Below are 20,747 nucleotides of genomic sequence, written 5' to 3' on the forward strand. Positions count from 1 at the left end.
GTCTTTTGTATGGTCTAGCTCATGGGTTTATTATTATTATTATTTTAAGACGTTTGATTGGCAATACTTTGAAATCCTGTTTGCAGCTCCCACACATCCCCAGGTTGGAAATAAAGAATATTGTCAATGCTTCAAGGCTCTTACACAATGGGCCTCTAATTGCAATTGAGATTGCTAGGAGACGATAATGGCATTATGAAAAGAAATGCAGAACCCAAATGACGGCGATAAGAAAGGAAAAATGCCCACCGTGGGTAGCGTCGTAATTTTGCAAGAAGACAGCTGCTTCATTTTCCGTTTAATTTTTTCCATCTTAAATAAAGAGGCTCTTTTTCTCTCTCAGAGACATTCGGACGGTATCCCAGAGGAAGCGAGCCATTGTCCCCAGCCCTGCATGGTTCCATGTGTGAGGCTTTCTACAGCCTCATAAACCAGGCCCAACATTTCACAGCAACGTGCCTGATCTGAAGGACTACGATAACAAGCTGGGTGTGAAACTCTTCCAAGACTTTGAAATCTCGCCTCACGCTGCTGTAGTAGAGACTTAAAGCCAAAAGCAGGAGCGCACAAAGGAAAATCCCCAGGAACAAAGGCAGTACGCTTGCAGGGCTCTTGTGCGCTGGGATGTAGTGGAGGAGAACAGAAAGAAGAGAGGTTAAAATTAGGTCCTCCCCAGTCGTATTGAAACACACCCCACCTCCCCTTTTGCTGGAGAAATCTTAACTTTCGGTGTCATATCACAGACCCTCCAAGTGTCCTGATTCCACCCCCCCCACCCTGTGCGGTTGGGGAGGCTGAGAGGTTGCAGGTGACTCAAGGTGACCAATGTAGATGTGTGGGAGATCTAACACGGAAGAAGCTTCCTGATGCAGAATAGACTGTCCCTATTTTCATCTGTGGGTTAAACCACAGAGCCTAGGACTTGCTGATCAGAAGGTCGGCGGTTCGAATCCCCGCGACGGGGTGAGCTCCCGTTGCTCGGTCCCTGCTCCTGCCAACCTAGCAGCTCGAAAGCACGTCAAAGTGCAAGTAGATAAATAGGTACCACTCCGGCGGGAAGGTAAATGGCGTTTCCGTCCACTGCTCTGGTTCGCCAGAAGCGGCTTAGTCATGCTGGCCACATGACCCGGAAGCTGTACGCCGGCTCCTTCGGCCAATAAAGCGAGATGAGCGCCGCAACCCCAGAGTCAGCCACGACTGGACCTAATGGTCAGAGGTCCCTTTACCCTTTACCTTTACCTTTATTTTCATCTCAGAAATGTTGGAAGGTATGATATCCATTTCTTTTTATTTGGGGGGCAATTAAGCATGCTGCTCTCAGAGGATCTCGCTCTGAGAATACTGCCGCTACCTCCTTGTGGGAATGTTGTGGATATCAGGATATTATCCTTCCTCACTCACGCTAGTGAGCTGCTGGCAGAGTACATTCCCCTGTATATTGCAGGAAGCTAGTTGGTAGATTCGTTTGAATCTCTTGAGTTAAGCAATCCAGCCTGGCTTGTCCAGATTGGATTTGTTCCTGGTAAATCCCTTTGTTCCCTCTTAAAAAGAATGAAGACACAACAGTCTTCTCTTAAAAGCAATGAGAAGTTTCCTTACATTCAGTTCACAGTATATACTGAAGTAAGTCGTTCGTAGTTACAGAAGAGAGTGTGGGTTCATCCCATATGGGATTGTGCCCATGCGCTGCTGGCTGAGAGCCAGCAGACAGCAAAAGCATCAAGATTGAATAAAGTGAAGAAGAAGGGTCAAGAGAGAAGGGAAGATAGCTGTGTGACCCACCCTTTCATGGTCACACCCCAGGGTCATGCCCATCTACCTGGTCACACGCAGGGGGAGGAAGCTCCAGACCAGGTGTCACAGGAAGTCCTCCTGGCTGGAGTAACATTCCCCTGTGTGTCCCCTCTGGGCAAACAAGAAACGTATTTGACTGCTTTCTGTGATGTTACATCCCACGCTCCTCATCACTCTTGATGCTGCCCACTCACCTCTTCCTCTGGCCCCAATCCACACCACATTCCAGAGGGAACATAGGCACACAGGAAGTTGTCTTATGCCCAGTCAAACCATTGGCCCATCTATCTTAGTAGCGTCTGCACTGACTGACAGAAGTTCTCCATGGTTTCAGAAAGAAGGGGCATGCTCAGCCCCACCTGGAGAAGTCGGGGGTGGAACCTGGGATCTTCTCCATCCGAGGCAGATGCTCCCTCAGTGGTCCCTTTCATAACAACAATTGTACGTGTGTAGAGATAGCTAATATCTGTGTTGAGTGTAATGCGTGAAGAAGTCACCTTCCTTGGAGGTTTTAAAGCAGAGGTTGGATAGTTATCCGTCACGGATGCTTTAGCTGCGATTCCTACATTACGGCGGGGGTGTGTGTGTTGGACTAGATGACCCTTGGGTCCCTTCCAACTCTACGGTTCTGTGATTCCATGATTCTATGAAGTCTAAGCACACGACTGGAAATGTCCTACCTGGAGATGCTGAGGATTGAACCTGGGACCTTCTAAATAAAATAAATAAATAAATAAATAAATAAATAAATAAACCTTTATTGTTACTACGCCACCTGTGTGCAGTGTAATTAAATGACCCCCCCCCCAATACGCTCAGTCTTGTTCACGCTCTGTGTGCTTGGCAGAAGTCAATTATACCACAGCAGCCAAACAGCCCACAGATAAAAACTGTTCTTTAATCTGTTGGTGCGGCTGACTATACTTCTGTACAGTGGTACCCCGGGTTACAGATGCTTCAGGTTATAGACGCTTCAGGTTACAGACTCCGCTAACCCAGAAATAGTACCTCGGGTTAAGAACTTTGCTTCAGGATGAGAACAGAAGTCGCGCGGCGGTGGCGCAGTGGCAGCAGGAGGCCCCATTAGCTAAAGTGGTGCTTCAGGTTAAGAACAGTTTCAGGTTAAGAACAGACCTCCAGAACGAATTAAGTTCTTAACCCGAGGTACCACTGTACCTCCTGCCTGAAGGTAGGAGATTAAAGAAGTGCTGGCCAGAGTGTGAGTCATCCCTAAGAATTTTCCTCACTCTCCTGAGGCAGCGGTCTCCCGCAATGTCATCTAGTCAATTCCAAGGACAGCCCATGATGTCATGTGCTGTATTTGCCACCCTCTGTAGGGACTTCCTGTCTGCGGTTGTCAAACCAGCGTACCACACTGTTATACAGTATGAAAGGACACTTTCTATTGTGGCCCGGTTGAAGGAGATCATCAATTTTTGTTTGACATTGTTCTTTCGCAAGACCCTGAGGAAATGGAGTCTCTGTTGGGCCTTCCTAACCACCTGGGTTGTATTGATTTTCCAAGTTTTTCTGCATGCAATAATGTACCGGTATATTAGGGCCAAAGCACTGTTTCATTTTAGCACTTAAAATGGTGATGAATTTTCACAAGGCCTGTTGTTTAAAGTCTCAAACTGATATGCAGAGCATTTTATGATAAAGACTGCAAAATAAGAAACCAAGACACTACGGGACTTAAAACATCTCTTTGTGGTACAATAATGTGTTGACTCTGACTATTGCAGAAAAAATAATGCACAAATAATGCATTTTTTTTAAGGTAAGGAAGACCTGGAACATTTCTGCACCTTTTGGTGGGATTTCATTTGTTGTGTGTTGAATTCAGATATACCAAACTCTCACCCCACCAAATAAAAATTTGGCTGCCGTGATGTGTTTTATTCTTACAACATTACCTGCTCACTATTTATTTGGAAAATACAACCTCCGTAGTGTTCCTTAGGATGAATGGTTGAGAGAGCTGGGTATGTTTAGATGAGAGCAATTTTCAAATATCTCAAGGGCTTTCACATGAAAGATGGAGCAAGATTGCTTTTTTTGCTGCTCTGGCGGCTAAGACCTGAATGAATGGCTTCAAGTCACAAGAAAGGAGATTCCAGCTAAATACCAGGGAGAGCTTTCTGACAGTAGGAGCAGTTGGACAGAGGAACGGTCTCCCTCTGGAGGTGGTGGACTCTCCTTCCTTGGAGGTTTTTAAGCAGAGATTGGATGGCCATCTGTCATGGATGCCTTAGTTGAGATTTCTGCATTGCAGGGAGTTGGGTTCCATTTTAGCTCTTACAGTTCCTTTATTTCATAACGTTGATTCTATTCCTTCCTCTTTGTACTTTTGGTTTTACATCAATACAAACCCAAAACTGAAGGAGGGAAAAACGAGAAATTGAGAGAGGCCAAAATTGACAGATTCACAATTGAATCTGAATTCTGAGTTGAATTCAGAAATGAATCTGAATTCTGAATTGAATTCAGAATTGATGGATTCCCTCCCCCTCCCCTTTTTATGAAGATTACCCACTGTGGGATCCCACAGCTAGTTCTCCCCGGTCTCCTCGCTGGCCCAAATAGGACTAATTTAGCCAGCGAGCCCTGGTGATACCTAATGTTTATAGGATGGATTTCCCCTCTAAATTGATTTTTGAATTCTGAATTTATTGTTATTCATGTTTTATACTGTATTTTATGCTGTTTTCTGTTGCATCAATTAAGCGTTTTAAATTTGTTGTTAGCCACCCTGAACCGGGAAGGGCAGGGTATAAAGATATTTTAATATATAATATATTTTAATATTTAATATATTATTATTATTATTATTATTATTATTATTATTATTATTATTATTATTATTATTATTATTTTATTATTATTATTATTATTATTATTATTATTATTATTATTATTATTATTATCTAAGAAGAGCCTGATGGATCAGGCCAATGGCCCGTCCAGTCTAGCATCCTTTTCTCACAGAAGCTGTTGGTACTAAAGGGTTAAGAGGTAACAAGTCGCTCTAATCACTGAGCAGCTGGAAGTCATTAAGCATCCAGGAATGTGAGTTAGTTTGTATAAATAGTCAGTTCACCCGTGTGTTTTCTCTCCCCCCCGCCCCCAGACCTGACTCGCAGACTCAGTTTGTGGCCATGGGCGTGTTTGCTAATATGAGTTAAGTTTAGAGTAAAGTTTTCTTTATGCCGGAGATAAAAGCATGTGTGCTTTATCGCCAGGGTTTTTCTTTTGTAAATAAAGTTTTTTTCCTGAGTTCCAAAGTGCTTGCTCCAGGATTCTTCATTGAAAGGTACTGACTCTCCTGCCTTCTTCAACCGCTGCACGAAATTCTCTGCTGAGATAAGATTTATGGCGTTGGAAGCGCACTGGACGTTTACTTAACATTAAACTAATTAAAGTTTAATGGACAGAAGCCAACCAGATGGCCGTCGGAAACCCACGAGCAGGTTCTGAGCCCAAGAGCACTCTAGCAGCTGGTATTCAGAAGCATTACTGGCTTCTGCTGTGGAGGCAGAGCTGAGCCATCAGGTCTGGGAGCCACCAATAGCCCTCTCCTCCATGAATTTTGCCTATTCTTTTAAAGCCATCCAAGTTGGTGGCCATCTCTGCCTCTTGTGGCAGTGAATTCCATGGTTTAACTATCCCTACACCTTGGTACAAATATGGTATTATACACCTGTAAGGTTATATCATATTACAAAATCTGGAAGTAAGAATTGTTGGAGGAAATGTGGAGTGATGGGAACGTACAGTCATATGTGGTGGGGCTGTCCATTAGTTAATGAATTTTGGAAACAGATTGGTATAGAAAATATCGGGAATTGTGGGTAGGAAGGTGGGAATATCTAAATTAATGGTTCGTATTAGTCTGAGTTAAAAACAAAAGAGGAATGTAAATGGGTAAAACTGATGGTAACTACAGCCAGACAGGTTATAGTGAGTAATTGGAAAAAGGAAGAAGAGCTAGGGGTGAACCAATGGAGGAAAAAACTGAATATTATAATTTTAGACTATCTAACTGTGAAGATACACAGAATGAAAGGGTTTAAGATCAGTGAGAAAGAGGAGGATTGGTTTGAGAAGATACTGAATTATTTGGGTAGGTTTGAACAATTTGGGGCAATTAAAATGTTAAAAGTTAAACAAACCCTGTGGAGGGAGGAGTGTTAACGTATATAAAATTGTATATATGGTTGATGTGAATATGTTATTATTGATTATGTATACCCAATGTATCAGCCGCCTGGGGGGTTTCACTGTTTGTGTTTGGTTGTTGGTAAAAAATTAAAAATTAAATAAATAATAATAATAATAATAATTGGATTTTGGATAACTGTAGGGGGGGGAACCAACCTATCCCTGTTGTTGTTGTTTAGTCGTTTAGTCGTGTCCGACTCTTCGTGACCCCATGGACCAGAGCACGCCAGGCACTCTTGTCTTCCACTGCCTCATGCTGGTAGCTTCAAGAACACTATCCAACCATCTCGTCCTCTGTCGTCCCCTTCTCCTTGTGCCCTCCATCTTTCCCAAAATCAGGGTCTTTTCCAGGGAGTCTTCTCTTCTCATGAGGTGGCCAAAGTATTGGAGCCTCAGCTTCACGATCTGTCCTTCTAGTGAGCTCTCAGGGCTGATTTCCTTCAGAATGGAGAGGTTTGATCTTCTTGCAGTCCATGGGACTCTCAAGAGTCTCCTCCAGCACCATAATTCAAAAGCATCCATTCTTCGGCGATCAGCCTTCTTTATGGTCCAGCTCTCACTTCCATACATCACTACTAGGAAACCATGGCTTTAACCATACGGACCTTTTCTCCCAAGAAGCAGGCGTCTTTTAATTTCGTGGCTGCTGTCACCATCTGCAGTGATCATGGAGCCCAACCTATCCCTACACCTCAGCTTTTCAGACAGCCAGGAGACCTGCTCCTTAAACAGTATAAAGGCAATACAGGAAGCCGGATAGAGAGAGAGGAGGAGCATTGATTTGCACAGAGAACTGTGGCTCTCCACCCCCCCCTGTGTTTGCCCAGGATTTGCTATAAAGCAGCCCTCGCTCTGCCTCTTTGCAGCTGTTTGGCAGCAATTCCCAGGCCTGTCTCTGCCCACTGCATGTGTTCCTCTGGCCTCCTGCCCTCGAATACAGCTCTTTGGCACGCCTAGCTCAAATAGCAACAACACACACCTCCCTCCGAAAGGAGACTGAATAACAATGATGAAATCTAATGGAGCGTTGAAAGGATTTGATTATATACAACAAGAACAGGATTACCATAATTAATGCATGCACTTGGATACCCTCGCTGCCATCTTTTAAAAAACAAAACCCCTTTCAGCAAAAAAACGCGAGCACTTAAATACTTCTGAACACTAGGCAGCTCTGGCAAATTATTTAATGCTCATTGGCAGCTTATAAAGAAACGAGATTCCGTGGCTTCTGCCTGTAACACGGGCCTTTTATATCCAGTCCTTTCAAATTGGAAAAAAAGGAGAGTTAGTTGCGCACTCGGTGCGGCATAAAATACAAGCGGGCTTAAAATGATCATCCGAGTAAACATTTGACATGTTTTAATTTTCACAGGCTGATTTAGGAAGGCTTTCTCTTTCTTTTAATGAAATGCTTGAGTGTGTCATAAGCGTTCATCTTAATTTGTATTAATTTTGGTATTTAATGGCATTTACAATGTTTTCATTTGCATTCCTATTTTATTTAAGTTTTCTGTGAAGCCTTTGGGGAGGATACCACTAGTCTCAATACTCTTGTAGAATCATAGAATTGTAGAGTTGGAAGGGACCCTGAGGGTCATCTAGTCCAACCCCCCTGCAATGCAATAATCTCAACCACCCCTGACAGATGGCCACCCAACCTCTGCTTATAAACCTCCAAGGATGGAGAGTCCATCACCTCCTAAGGGAGTCTGTTCCCCTGCTGAACAGCTCTTACCCTCAGAAAGTTCTACCTGAGGTTTAGCCGGAATCTCCTTCCTTGCAACTTGAATTCATTGGATCGAGTCCTCCCCTCTGGAGAAGGAGAAAACAAGCTTGTTGTTCCCTCTTCCATGTGACAGCCCTTGAGATACTAGAAGATGACCATCATCTCTCCTCTCGGTCTCCTCTTCTCATGGCTAAACCTACCCAACTCCCTCAACTGTTCCTCATATGGCATGGTTTCCAGATCCTTGACCACTGTTGTAGGTGTCAGGAGTTCACCCTACACTCGAGGAAGATCCTGGCAGAGAAACATGCTCCCTCCTGGTCGATTGTTCGGGAGCTTCAATAGCTTTCTTCAACTTGAACATCACAGCAACCGATGCCAACCGATACTGGCACACTTAGGGATCCGCAGAGTTTGCACATCATGTGCGTGACAGATCTCAGCAACTCAGCATTTTGGCTAATCTACTTTATTTACATATAAACACACACGGAGCACTGCAACATGGCTCCCTCTCTCTCTAGGATCAGACAGCAAAGAGAAAAAGAACAAAGGACAATAGTCCCACTTCACGGAGCACAGTAACACAAGCATCCTGTCTCCATCACTTCCCACTCTGTGGAGTCAAAACATACACCGTCATGTGAAAGACAACAACTCTATGACTGCAATCATAGAGCAGGAATTCTAACAGTAGGACCAGCCAATTCTGATGCTCACCTTCCAGATGATGATTGACTCCAGCTCCTATCAGCCCCACCCAGCTTGGCTGATTGGCAGAGATGATGGAAGCTGCAATCCAGCAACACATGGAGTGACATCTTGTCTGTGAAGACGCTGCTGGTCAGTACCGACAATGCTAAAGTGGGTGAACCAGTGGTACAAGGCAGCTGTTTATCATTATAGGCTGTGTGGGGGTTAGCCTGGATGATATACATGGGTCCTTTCCAGGCCTGTGATTGCACATCTAGTGAAGTTTGGAATCTAGCAGAAGCAGCTGTCAGAAAAGTCTCTTTGTTGGGTAATGGCCTTGTCTTAGCTGGCTGGTGAAGTGCTCTCAACAGCATCTCCAAGGGTGAGCTACGCTTCCATAGAGACAAATAGGTAGGCCTTTTGCCACCTCACCTGGCTGGGTGCCATGTCATCCTGGGATGGAGAGCAATAGGCCAAAGAAGGTTGTGCGTGTGAGTGGATGTGGGGTGACGCTGGAAGCTAGAGAGACAGAGACAGTGTTCTCGAAGCTACCAGCATGAGTCTGACCAAACTGCGGGAGGCAGTGGAAGACAGAAGTGCCTGGCGTGCTCTGGTCCATGGGGTCATGAAGAGTCGGACACGACTAAACGACTAAACAACAACAACAACTTTGACGTGCTTTCAAACTGCGAGGTTGGCAGGAGCTGGGACAGAGCAATGGAAGCTCACCCCGTTGCGGGGATTAGAACGGCCGACCTTCTGATTGGCAAGCGCAAGAGGCTCCATGGTTTAGAGCACAGCGCCACCCACGTCTCCAGTCAGTGTAGACTGAGCTCAATGGACCAACAGTCTGACTTGGCAGAAGGCAACTCCCCCTGTTCTTATATGCCCTGTTGATGATCCTGTGTGAGACACACTGTCATACCAATATCTACTGACAAGCTGCTGAGTGAGACAGAACATTGCTCTGACCCCGCATGGCAATTTTTATGTAAGTTGCACTGCCATTACTTTATAACTACAGTCTTCTTTTATAAAGCTGTTTTGATATGGAAAGTGCTACCGAATGCCTGATCTATGCATTGGATAATAAGCATTTTTTTTAAAAAAATAATAATAATTCTGTACAGAGTGTAACCATTTGCCTGGTATATGAGCGCAGCCAGTATGGTTAAGATTAAATATATATATATATAAACACCGCTGTGGTCTGTATCGTTATGGGTAAAGGTCCACTATTTGCACTGGCCTATTTAAATTAGCTGCTATTACTAGTCCCAGAATTCATGGTAAACAATTAAGCTGTCATGCTGAGGTACAGGGAGGAAAGTAGAAGTCATAAAGGCAGGCAACCCAACCCATAATAATGTATCAAAAAGTGTGTGTGTTTGGGGGGAAGGCAGAATGCTAAGAGCAAATCATTTTAAAGAACCCGAGAAAGCGAATCAATGTTCTCTAATAGAGTCGGGGGGAACTATTTGCAGCAAATGATTTATTCATCTCGAACGAAGCCCTCCTTTCCGCTTGCAAATTATCTCTGAACAGGCTTCCATTTTCTTTGTTAAATCGATTGCTATTTAAAATTACTCTCTTTGTGCTTTCTGTGAATAAATGTCAGCCTGTGGCTTGCTCGCTAACTCCTTCCTGTGAGGGACTGATTCAAATGTTATTGCACTTGTAGACTGAATATATATATATATATATATATATATATATATATATATATATTTGCTTTCGTAGATTTTCACGGGTACAGGAATGCAGGTTTTGGTGTCTTCGGGTGTCTTCCCGTGTAAGAGTTGGGGTGTCTAGGCGACGTTTTGACGAGGTCTCACTCGTCATCTTCAGGCTGGTGCTTTCGGCTTCTTGTTACTAGAACAGAGCAGGATCTCAGTGTTTGAGTTCCTATAAATACTGTTGAGGGGGTGTGGTGTATAGCCTCCAACGTTCTGGGCAGAGAGGAAGTTCCCAGGTTAGTGTGCCTTTTCTTCTTTTGTTCATTAATTACTTGAGGGATATCTTGAGTGATTTCTTGAGTGATATTCTGAGTACCACTTAGGAGGGTCATTAGGTGTGGATTAGCCAGAGCACAACTAAGTGCAGTACAGAGCACAACTAAGTGCAGTACAGCCATCTTCTCAGAAAAACTCTTCACAAGCTCAAGAGGTCAAGACACGAAAGCTTTAGCAACTAATCCACACCTAATGACCCTCCTAAGTGGTACTCAGAATATCACTCAAGAAATCACTCAAGATATCCCTCAAGTAATTAATGAACAAAAGAAGAAAAGGCACACTAACCTGGGAACTTCCTCTCTGCCCAGAACGTTGGAGGCTATACACCACACCCCCTCAACAGTATTTATAGGAACTCAAACACTGAGATCCTGCTCTGTTCTAGTAACAAGAAGCCGAAAGCACCAGCCTGAAGATGACGAGTGAGACCTCGTCGAAACGTCGCCTAGACACCCCAACTCTTACACGGGAAGACACCCGAAGACACCAAAACCTGCATATATATATATATATATATATATATATATATATATATATATATATGTAGGTTTTGGTGTCTTCCTCTCTTTACCAACACATGAAAGAAACAGGACACGAAATTAATTTTGCAGATTCCAAATTGCTCTTTAACATGGAACATCACCACAAGAGAATAATCATGGAAGCCATCGAGATAGAGAAACACCCTCACAACATGAACAAGCGTGACGACACGTCCCGCCTGCCAGACATCTGGAAATTAGCCCTCCCCACAAAAACCGACACCAGAACCAGAGGCACACAGAACGCCATCTCCAATCAACCACACCAGACCCAAACCCAGACCCTCTCCACAGATAAATTACAGACACCATCCAGTAGCCAAACCATAGTGGCACCTCCGGATGCTGCACCCCCCTGCAATCCCTACACAGATCTGGCTGGCACAGGGCACAAAACCACAGCTCGCCCCTATACACGAAGCCAAGCCAGAGCACAACTAAGTGCAGTACAGCCATCTTCTCAGAAAAACTCTTTACAAGGTCAAGAGGTCAAGACACGAAAGCTTTAGCAACTAATCCACACCTAATGACCCTCCTAAGTGGTACTCAGAATATCACTCAAGTAATCACTCAAGATATCCCTCAAGTAATTAATGAACAAAAGAAGAAAAGGCACATTAACCTAGGAACTTCCTCTCTGCCCAGAACGTTGGAGGCTATACACCACACCCCCTCAACAGTATTTATAGGAACTCAAACACTGAGATCCTGCTCTGTTCTAGTAACAAGAAGCCGAAAGCACCAGCCTGAAGATGACGAGTGAGACCTCGTCGAAACGTCGCCTAGACACCCCAACTCTTACACGGGAAGACACCCGAAGACACCAAAACCTACATTCCTGTACCCGTGAAAATCTACGAAAGCAAATATATATATATATATATATATATATATATATATATATATATATATATATATATATATATATATCTCACACGCACTGTAGTAGATAGCATCTGAAACATACAGTGTGGAATTGCTTTTGGACACAGAAAACTGCTCCATTCTCAATGCTGGAGCTGGGGTTGCTCAAACTGTGTCCTGGGGAACAGTTATTTTGAAGCCTATCAGGGTGGTAATTAATGATGAACTCTAAAAAACAGGTTGCCCAGCATGACCAACTGTCCCTTAAGATGCAAAGCTATGGGGAAGTGCTATAGGGCACATGAGGACTTGGGTAGCCAATGAAGTGCCCCCCAGATGTTGCTGGATTGCAAATCCCATCACTTCCATCTAGCACAACCTGTGGGTCCCTAGATGTTGTTGAACTACAACTCCCATCATCCCTAGCTAGCAAGGCCAGAGCTCAGGGATGATGGGAGTTGTAGTCCAACAACATCTGGGGAGCCACAGGTAGGGAACTGCTGGATTCTAGCATGACTGTCATGAACTGGTTGGACACAGAGGAATGGTGGAAGGAACCAGCTGGGGAACCACCAAGGGAAGAAGGCTCAGAGCCTGGAGATTGGTGGTACAATGACGATGAGTGGCCAGAGGGAGAAAAGGCAGAAGACTGGGAGGAGAAGGTGAAGAGGGGTTCGTGAACTGGGAGAGCCCGTGGCAGAGGGAAGCCCAGAATCAGAGGCAGAAGTAGGAGGAAGGACAAGAGGCAGAGTTGAGTCGGGCTGGTGAAGAGTCACAAGGGTCTCCCCCTCCTGCTACAACAAGCTCCCCTCCCAGCTTGTCACCCAGAACCAGAAGAGGCATGAAAAGGGAGGAGGAGAGGCTGGTTCACACAGGCACAGTCTCTGATTGCTTGGGGAAAACCCTGGAGAGGCAGGGACTTTCAGTCTCGGCAACTGATCCATGGGGCAAGACCTACTGGGGGTGAACTGTTGTGTTCATTGGGCCCGACACTCTGCCAAGTCTGTGCAGATCATGTTCTTGCTAATAAAGACTTAACTTCAACTTGCACGGTGTGATTTACTGCCGGCTTGCTCCTGACAATGACCAGTGGACAGGGATGCTGGGAGTTGTAGTCCAGCAACATTTGGAGGGCAACAGAAGTGATGTCAGCTGCTTGACAGATAAAAAAATTCCTTCCTGTAGCACCTTAAAGACCAACTAAGTTAGTTCTTGGTATAAGCTTTCGTGTGCATGCACACTTCTTCAGATAGCTGCTTGACAGGTGGTTGTGGTTGGGGGGAAATGGCCTCATGGGCCAAATTGGACCAACCCAGTATGGCCTGAGATTAGCTTGCTGTCAGATGGTATATTACACCAGTGAAATTAGCTAAATGTATAAGACAAATAATAAATGTTGGAAATGTAAAGAAAAAAAAGGAACATTTTATCATATGTGGTGGGAATGTAAAAAAGTAAAGAACTTCTGGGAACTGATATATAATGATATGAAAAAGACGTTGAAATATACATTTTTTTAAAAAAAAACAACCAGAAGCATTTTTACTTGGTATTAGAGGTCAGGACATTAATAGGTAAGATGTTAAATTGTTTTTATATGCAACAACTGCGGCAAGAGTATTGTTAGCCCAGAAATGGAAACAAGAGGGGCTACTAGAGGCGCATCGGAAGATGGCTGACAATAACATCTCTCCGACCCACACGAGGTAATTAGGAGGCTGTGATGGGAGTAAATAGCCTCCCTACCCCCCCAAGGTTGGGGGGGCTGCCCTTGCCTGCTGTGCCCTATACCACCCCCGAATTTGTGGGGATGGGGGCACTAGGCAGAATGCCCTCCTGTGGGATCTCGGCGCTCCTGGACGCTGTCTCTGATCCGCGCCACTAGCTGCAAGAACTTCAAAAGAAACAATTAGGATGAAGCAAATGCATATATTTCAAGGAAGGAGGGGGAGTAAAGACTGCTAACTGAAGAGATCTCTGATAAACAAGACGAGTCGGAGGAACAAAAATAAATCATCAGAAGATACGCCAAGACTTGGTATGGCAAAGGGACTGGATGGGGGAGGGGAAAAAAACTTTCCTTTCTTTCCTCTATGTGATTAAACAAGAATCCCCCCCCACAAGTCAGAAATGTCGTTTTAATGACTTAAGCTGTGGATTTAAGACTGTGTGGAGATAAATTTTCTAACCAAAGCATGTTTTAAGAAGATAGTGGAATGTATAAGAGCTTTGGAATGACGCAGTTAAAAATACCGTTGCCATGTTGGCAAGCTCTGTTGGAGGACTTGAGTCTGGGAGGAGAAAAAGAGCTGCTTTTGTATTGTGTGAGAGACTCCTCAGAGGGACTCAAGAATGACAGTTTGCGAGATAAATGATGGAAAGAGCGATGTTATTTATGAAAGCAATGATATATGGAAACCATCTCGATATGAGGATTGGACGAACGGAAAAATTCACACAGGATTACAATTGGGCTTTATCTGCTTAAGGAGATTATCAGAAGAGATCATAAAGAAAAAAATAAAAAAATATACGAACAAGATGAGATGTGGAAACAGCAAGATAAGACTGGATAGAATTATGAACTTTATTTGGACTGATTTGGATATTAACGCAGCAGCAAGAAGATGATCGGAATCCCCCTTCGGAACTTGAAATATGGGTCCCCTCAACAAAAATTTAAAATCCGGCTTTGTAATTCGGAATTTATGTGATGTGATTTGATTTGATTGGTCGGTTAATAAAAATTATTTAAAAAAAAAAGAAAAAATGGAAACAAGAAGAAATTCCAACGAAAGAAGAATGGCAGATGAAATTAATGGACTATGCAGAATTGGACAAAATGACAGGAAGGATTTGAAACCTGCAGGACCAGAGATTTACAGAAAACTGGAAGAAGTATATGAATTATTTGAAGAGCAACTGTAATCAACAAATTACGCTAGTAGGACTACAAGAAGTTTTGTAAGGAGAAATACACGAAGTGTTACAAAGTAGAAAAAGATAGAGATATTGGTTATGAGTTTGAAATGTAACAGGGAAGATAAGAAATGCATACTGAGAGATTAGACTGGGAAATTTTCAGACAGGATTGATGGAAGTCAAAAATTTGAATAAGATGTAAAAGTATGTTTTACTATTGTTGAAAATGATATGTTTAAAAAAACTAATAAAAATTATATAGACAGACAGACAGACAGATAGATAGATATGTGTATCTGTGTATCTGAAGAAGTGTGCATGCACACGAAAGCTCATACCAAGAACTAACTTAGTTGGTCTTTAAGGTGCTACTGGAAGGAATTTTTTTAGATAGATAGATGATAGATAGATAGATATAGAGAGAGATTAGCTTGCTGTCTGGAGGTTAAAAACTTAAAATGAGCCTGTTGAATCAGTCCAGTGCGCCATCTAGTCCAGCATTCTCACAGTGGCCAAACAGAAGCTCATGGAAAACGTACAAGCAGGACTTGAGTACAAGATCATTCTCCCTTCCTGTGGTTTCCAGCAACTGGTATTCCCAAATATTGCTGCCTCTGACTTTGGAGACCGAGCACAGACATCATTGCTAGTAGCCATTGATAACTCTATCCTCCCCAATTTTCTCCAGTCCTCTTTTAAAGCAAGCCACCCCTAGCTGTGCTTTTTAAAACAGCAGTGTAAAGGAGCTCACTATTATCACCCCCATATTGTAGATGAAGTATGTCGAAGGAGACCTAATGTGAATTGCTACTCTCAGCTAATGTTTTATTCCTTTTGCAAACCTAGGCTATTAATAATCCAAGGAGCAAGCCATCATCAGTCAGTTCCACAAATGGCCCACGGTGAACATGTTAGAGATTTCAACTTACCAACTATGTAGTCACAGCAGGAAATGTCTAGATAGAAAACAGAATGAAAGGGATGTATTATTAGCACTGCAAAGAAGGAACCTCTTTGGACTAATAAAAAAGGGCAAATTCGGTAGAGGACCTAGCTGCAGGTTGGAAATTGCTCAGTTAAAAGGCAAATGCAGATCTTACACGGCTCACTTGCAAAAATAATGAGCTGGATTTTCACTGAGAAAATAATTAAAGCTGGTTCAGCTGATTCCACTTTCTTCCTATACATCAGGTTGGGGAGGGCTGTCGTATGTCCGGATTCGTCTGTCCAAAATGGTGTGCGGGTGGAATTTTTGGGGCCAGAGCCATAAGTGGGTGGAGCAACACATGCAATTATTATTATTATTATTATTATTATTATTATTATTATTATTATATACTGCCCTTTGTCTGAAGGTCACAGGGTGATTTACAGCACAAAGATAGAAAACAAGAACACAAAATACAAAAACAAACCAATAGCCCCCCCTCCCCCAAACACATTTAAAAGGCCATAGCTTTAGCTAAGATCCCTGCATTGCAAGGGGTTGGACTAGACCCTTCAAGTGTCCCTATTTTCTAGGGACAGCCCCGGATTTACAGAAGACATCCTGGTTTCCGGTTTGATCCCAGAATGTCCTGCTTCTCCTTAGGATGTCCCTATGTTCATCAGAGAAAACTAAAGGGCTGGTTATAGAGGAAGGTTCTTGCCTGGTGCCTAAATATATGTAATAAAGGTGACAGGCGAGCCTCCCTGGGGAGAGCATTCAACAATCAGGGAGCCACCACAGAAAAGGCCCCTTCTCATGTTGCTGCCCTCCAGACCTCTCATGGAGGTAGGTAAAGGTAAAGGGACCCCTGGCCGACTCTGGGGGTGCGGTGCTCATCTCGCTTTATTGGCCGAGGGAGCCGGTGAACAGCTTCCGGGCCATGTGGCCAGCATGACTAAGCCGCTTCTGGCGAACCAGAGCAGCGCACGGAAACGCCGTTTACCTTCCCGCCGGAGTGGTGCCTATTTATCTACTTGCACTTTGACGTGCTTTCGAACTGCTAGGTTGGCAGGAGCAGGGACCGAGCAACGGGAGCTCACCCCGTCGCGGGGATTCGAACCGCCGACCTTCTGATTGGCAAGTCCTAGGCTCTGTGGTTTAACCCACAGCACCACTCGCATCCCCTCTCATGGAGAGGGCACACAACTAAGGGCCTTAGATGATATTGCAGGGTCTGGGTCAGTTCTTATGAGGAGAAGCAATCCTTGAGGTATTGCAGTCCTGAGCTGTTCAGAGCTTAATAGGTCAAAGCCAGCACTTTGAATTGGGCCCAGAGACTAATTGGCAGCAAGTGAAGTCAGGTCAGGATTCATGTAAGATGCTCAACGTTTTACCCTGGTGAGCAACCTGGCCACCCAATTATGCACCAACTGAAGTTTCTGAACAATCTTCTGAGGCAGCCCCACATAGAATACGTTGCAGTCATCTAGCCTAGAGGTTACCAGAGCAGAGACAACAGATGTTAGGCCCTCCTTGTCCAGATAGGGGCGTCACTGGACCACCAGTCAAAGCTGATAGAAGGTACTCTGCGGTACAAAGGCTACCTGAGCCTCAAGAAGCAACAATGAATCCAAGAGTGTTGAAGCTATAAGTTTAATTTACATAAAATATTATTTTTAATTGCATTGTCTTTTAATTGCATTGTCTTTTAATTGCAAGTTGTTGTAAAAGAAAGCTTTCATAGGGTGTATTAACTCAGCTCGGGACCCCTCTGCTGACTTGTCATGAGTTAAACCTTAAGACAGTGGGAAGAGATGTAATCTGAGTACCTTGCCAGTGTTTGTAAATGTAAATGAGGTTGCTTGCAACACAGTGCTGTACACAGTCAGTTGTACATAGTCAGGAGAAAAAGAGACAGTACAGTCGTACCATGGATCCCAAACACCTTTGTACTTGGATGTTTTGGTTCCTGAACGCCGCAAACCCAGAAGTGAGTGTTGCAGTTTGTGAATGTTCTTTGGAACCTGAACGTCCGACGGGGTTCCTGCGGCTTTTGATTTGTTGCAGGAGCTTCTGCAGCCAATCAGAAGCTGTGCTTTGGTTTCTGAACATTTTGGAAGTCAAACAGACTTCCGGAACGGATTCCGTTCGACTTCCGAGGTACCACTGTATGTGATTACCAGCAGAGAAGCCACATTTTGGTAAAGATGTTTAGAACCTCACCCTGATATCAGTTTGTAAAACTGAAACCAATTGCTTTTCTCTTCTTTGTGTGTGTGTGTGTGTGTGTGTGCGCGCGCGCGCGCAATGTATCAAATTATCCCTAGCCAAAAGTGAGCCCCCCTGGGAAGAAAAAATAGCCCTGCAAGAGGAGAATAGATGGGTGTAGGAATGATTAAGTGCCAGCTTGGCCCCCACAACTGTGGATGCCCTGGGCCATGGGTACCATGCAGCATGCATGGCCCTGGCACCAAAATTTGTGCATGCCCAGCCACTTCATTGGGAATTTTGTGGGTGTTCAGGCACCCAGGGCTCCAGGGAGTTGGCACCTACTATTAAGCCTCTTCTCTTTCCACCCACCATTCTCCCTTTTCCTATCTTCTTCCGTCCCCGTCCCCCCCCCCCCGCCGTCTCCATCATTAACTCAGCAGCTGTGGGATTCAGACTGTGAGTTTGCTGAGTTAACATGCAGCTTGTCCCTGGCGACAATCAGCAGATGTGCCACTAAACGGAACAGTCTGTTGTGAAAGGGGAAATTCCAACACGTGTGTTGGGATCTGTTCTCAGATAAACATTCTCCCGTCTCTGTTGAAGCTTCGTGATGAGACAGAACACACACTCACACACACACACACAAGAAGAGCCATGACAGGTGAAACAAGGAAATGGAACTTTCTGCAAACATTACAGGGAGCAGATAATAATGTCATAGTATTTATAGCTGCAAATGGAAAGCATTCTGAGAGTTTATAGGGGTGAGAGGGCTCTTTGGTGCTGTAGGGAAGCTGAAACCATGTTCTTTTTCATTGGAACATCTTGTACAAACACCCACAGGTCTTTGCAAAGCATCATTTTTAGGGGAAAAAATCCCAATTGTGTCCATCATATCAAAGTGTTTCTCCCATGTAGGATAGGACTGGCTGCAAGTTCATGGGGGTCCAGGAGTATCAAGCTGTAAAAAGTGCCCCCTGCCCCCAATGTAACCGATTTAAAAAGTGGCCATTTGTAACCCACTTTGACCTATTCTCTCCCTCCCTCTGTGCTACCAGCACAATTTTTATAGCATTTTCTTGCCTATGCAGCCCCCGCCCCCCCCATGCTAAAATACCAACAGCAGCTGCAACTGGAAATGCAGGAAAACATGAATTGAAAATTTTGCAAGGATATTGGCATTCAGAGAACTGAGAACCCCCTCCCTTTCCCCTCCAAAGAGATTACATGATTTAATTCCTCAGATCCTAGATTATGCATTTGTGGTAGTTATCTTAAAGCTCTATTTCAGGATTTTAAAACATAATCATACCCGGCGACTGGAAAGAAAGGAGTTTTATTGAATGTCTTGAGCAGAGAATACTTTGGGTAAATGTTCATTTCATCTCAAAGATGAATGGCAATGTCGATGGGTTTGCTCTTGTTACAGAAATATAGCCCATTGCAAGAAAACAAGGACTTTGGAACCAGTCCTCTGTATTATTTCCCAAAAGAAAATGTAACACAATAAAATGCTAGGATGTGGGTGGGAGTGAGGGGAATAAGATTTCCTTTTTTAAAAAGCAACTCTTATTACATTGTGGATCTATCATCCAACAGTGTTTTGGAATGGCATTTGTTGATAAAAAAATAAAAAACCCCCACACAAGTTGAGATTTAGGAAGAAATGTACTGCAAATGGAAAAATGTCTTTGGTGCCAGAAAGCTTTCATTTCCCAATCCGTAGCTGAGCCTTATTGATGGTGTGTGTGTTGACGCACAGCAAAATCACATTTGTCAAAGACCGTTTGCGCTGAAGCACACAAGTGGAGGAGCTGGCAGCCAAAAAATGAGGATTCCTTACCCTGTTCCCCGCTCCCCTCCCTGTCTTACCAAAACATTTCAGGTGTGAGTTTTCCATTTTGGACCTAGGGCTCCAAATAGCTCTATAACTGCTGGTGTAAATGATAGAAGGCAAAATGTGGGTAGAAAAGCCGCAGTCCTAAGCATGATGACTGCTGCTGGGAACTACTGAACTCAGCTCTGTTACTACATAGGAAGCTGCCTTACCGAGTCAATCCCGTTAGTCCATATAAATGAGTATTGCCTACACCAGGAGTCAGCAACCCATGGACCGGATGCAGCCCACGAAGACACAGCGCTGTGCGGGGAATCACCAAGCGGAAATCGCATCTGCGCATGCACATATGCCGAAAATTACTTCTGCGCATGCCCAGATGCTGAAAATCACTTCTGCGCAGGCACGATTTCTGGTGTCTGGGCTTGTGCAGAAGTGATTTCTGGCGCCGCAGACATGCAAGGCGCGATTTCTGGTGTCGTGCTGCACTGGTCCAGCCCACAGACAATCTCCGTGGGAGTGATTCGGCCCATAGCCGGTAAGCCTTGCCGACCCCTGGTCTACACTGACTGGCAATGGCTTTCCAGGGTTCCAGGCAGAAGGCATTCCCAGCCTTCCTGTAGATTCTGGGGATTGAGCCTATGACCATCTGCATGCAAGTCAGATGCTCAATCACTGAGCTATGGCCCTTCCCAGTCGTAATGTTGAGGTGTGCTGTAGTGCTTAGCTGACTGTATGCTTGAGAAACATGGACCACTTATAAACACCATCTACATTCCCTCGAAAGATTCCATCAACGGTGTCTCAAAAAATGATTACACATCACTTGGGCAAAGATCACCAGTGTCAAAGCAATGATTCTTCAACATCAACTTTGTTGGACATGTTGTGCGGATGCCTGATTATCGTCTTCCAAAGCAACTACTCTATTCCCAACTTAAAAACAGAAAGTGTAATGCTGGTGGTCAACAAATGAGTTTTAAAGACTCTC

The 20,747-nt window shown here is 44.2% G+C and overlaps 1 protein-coding gene across 7 annotated transcripts in view; it reads right to left on the reverse strand.

The window, feature by feature from the left end:
• Positions 1 to 311: 311 nt before the first annotated feature.
• The window catches only part of LOC308587315 (nutritionally-regulated adipose and cardiac enriched protein homolog), a 36,338-nt gene continuing 15,902 nt past the window's right edge, over positions 312 to 20,747 (reverse strand). For all 7 annotated transcript variants that reach the window (XM_081194826.1, XM_081194823.1, XM_081194827.1 and 4 more), the window contains 2 exons: positions 15,710 to 15,736; positions 312 to 619 (listed from right to left, as the gene is read on the reverse strand). In XM_081194826.1, coding sequence (XP_081050952.1) covers positions 417 to 619; positions 15,710 to 15,736 — 230 coding nt within the window. In that variant the 3' untranslated portion in view covers positions 312 to 416. The remainder of the gene's footprint in view (positions 620 to 15,709; positions 15,737 to 20,747) is intronic.

Source organism: Podarcis bocagei (genome assembly GCF_964188305.1).
Source record: "Podarcis bocagei genome assembly, chromosome: 1".
Classification (NCBI taxonomy): Eukaryota; Metazoa; Chordata; class Lepidosauria; order Squamata; family Lacertidae; genus Podarcis; species Podarcis bocagei.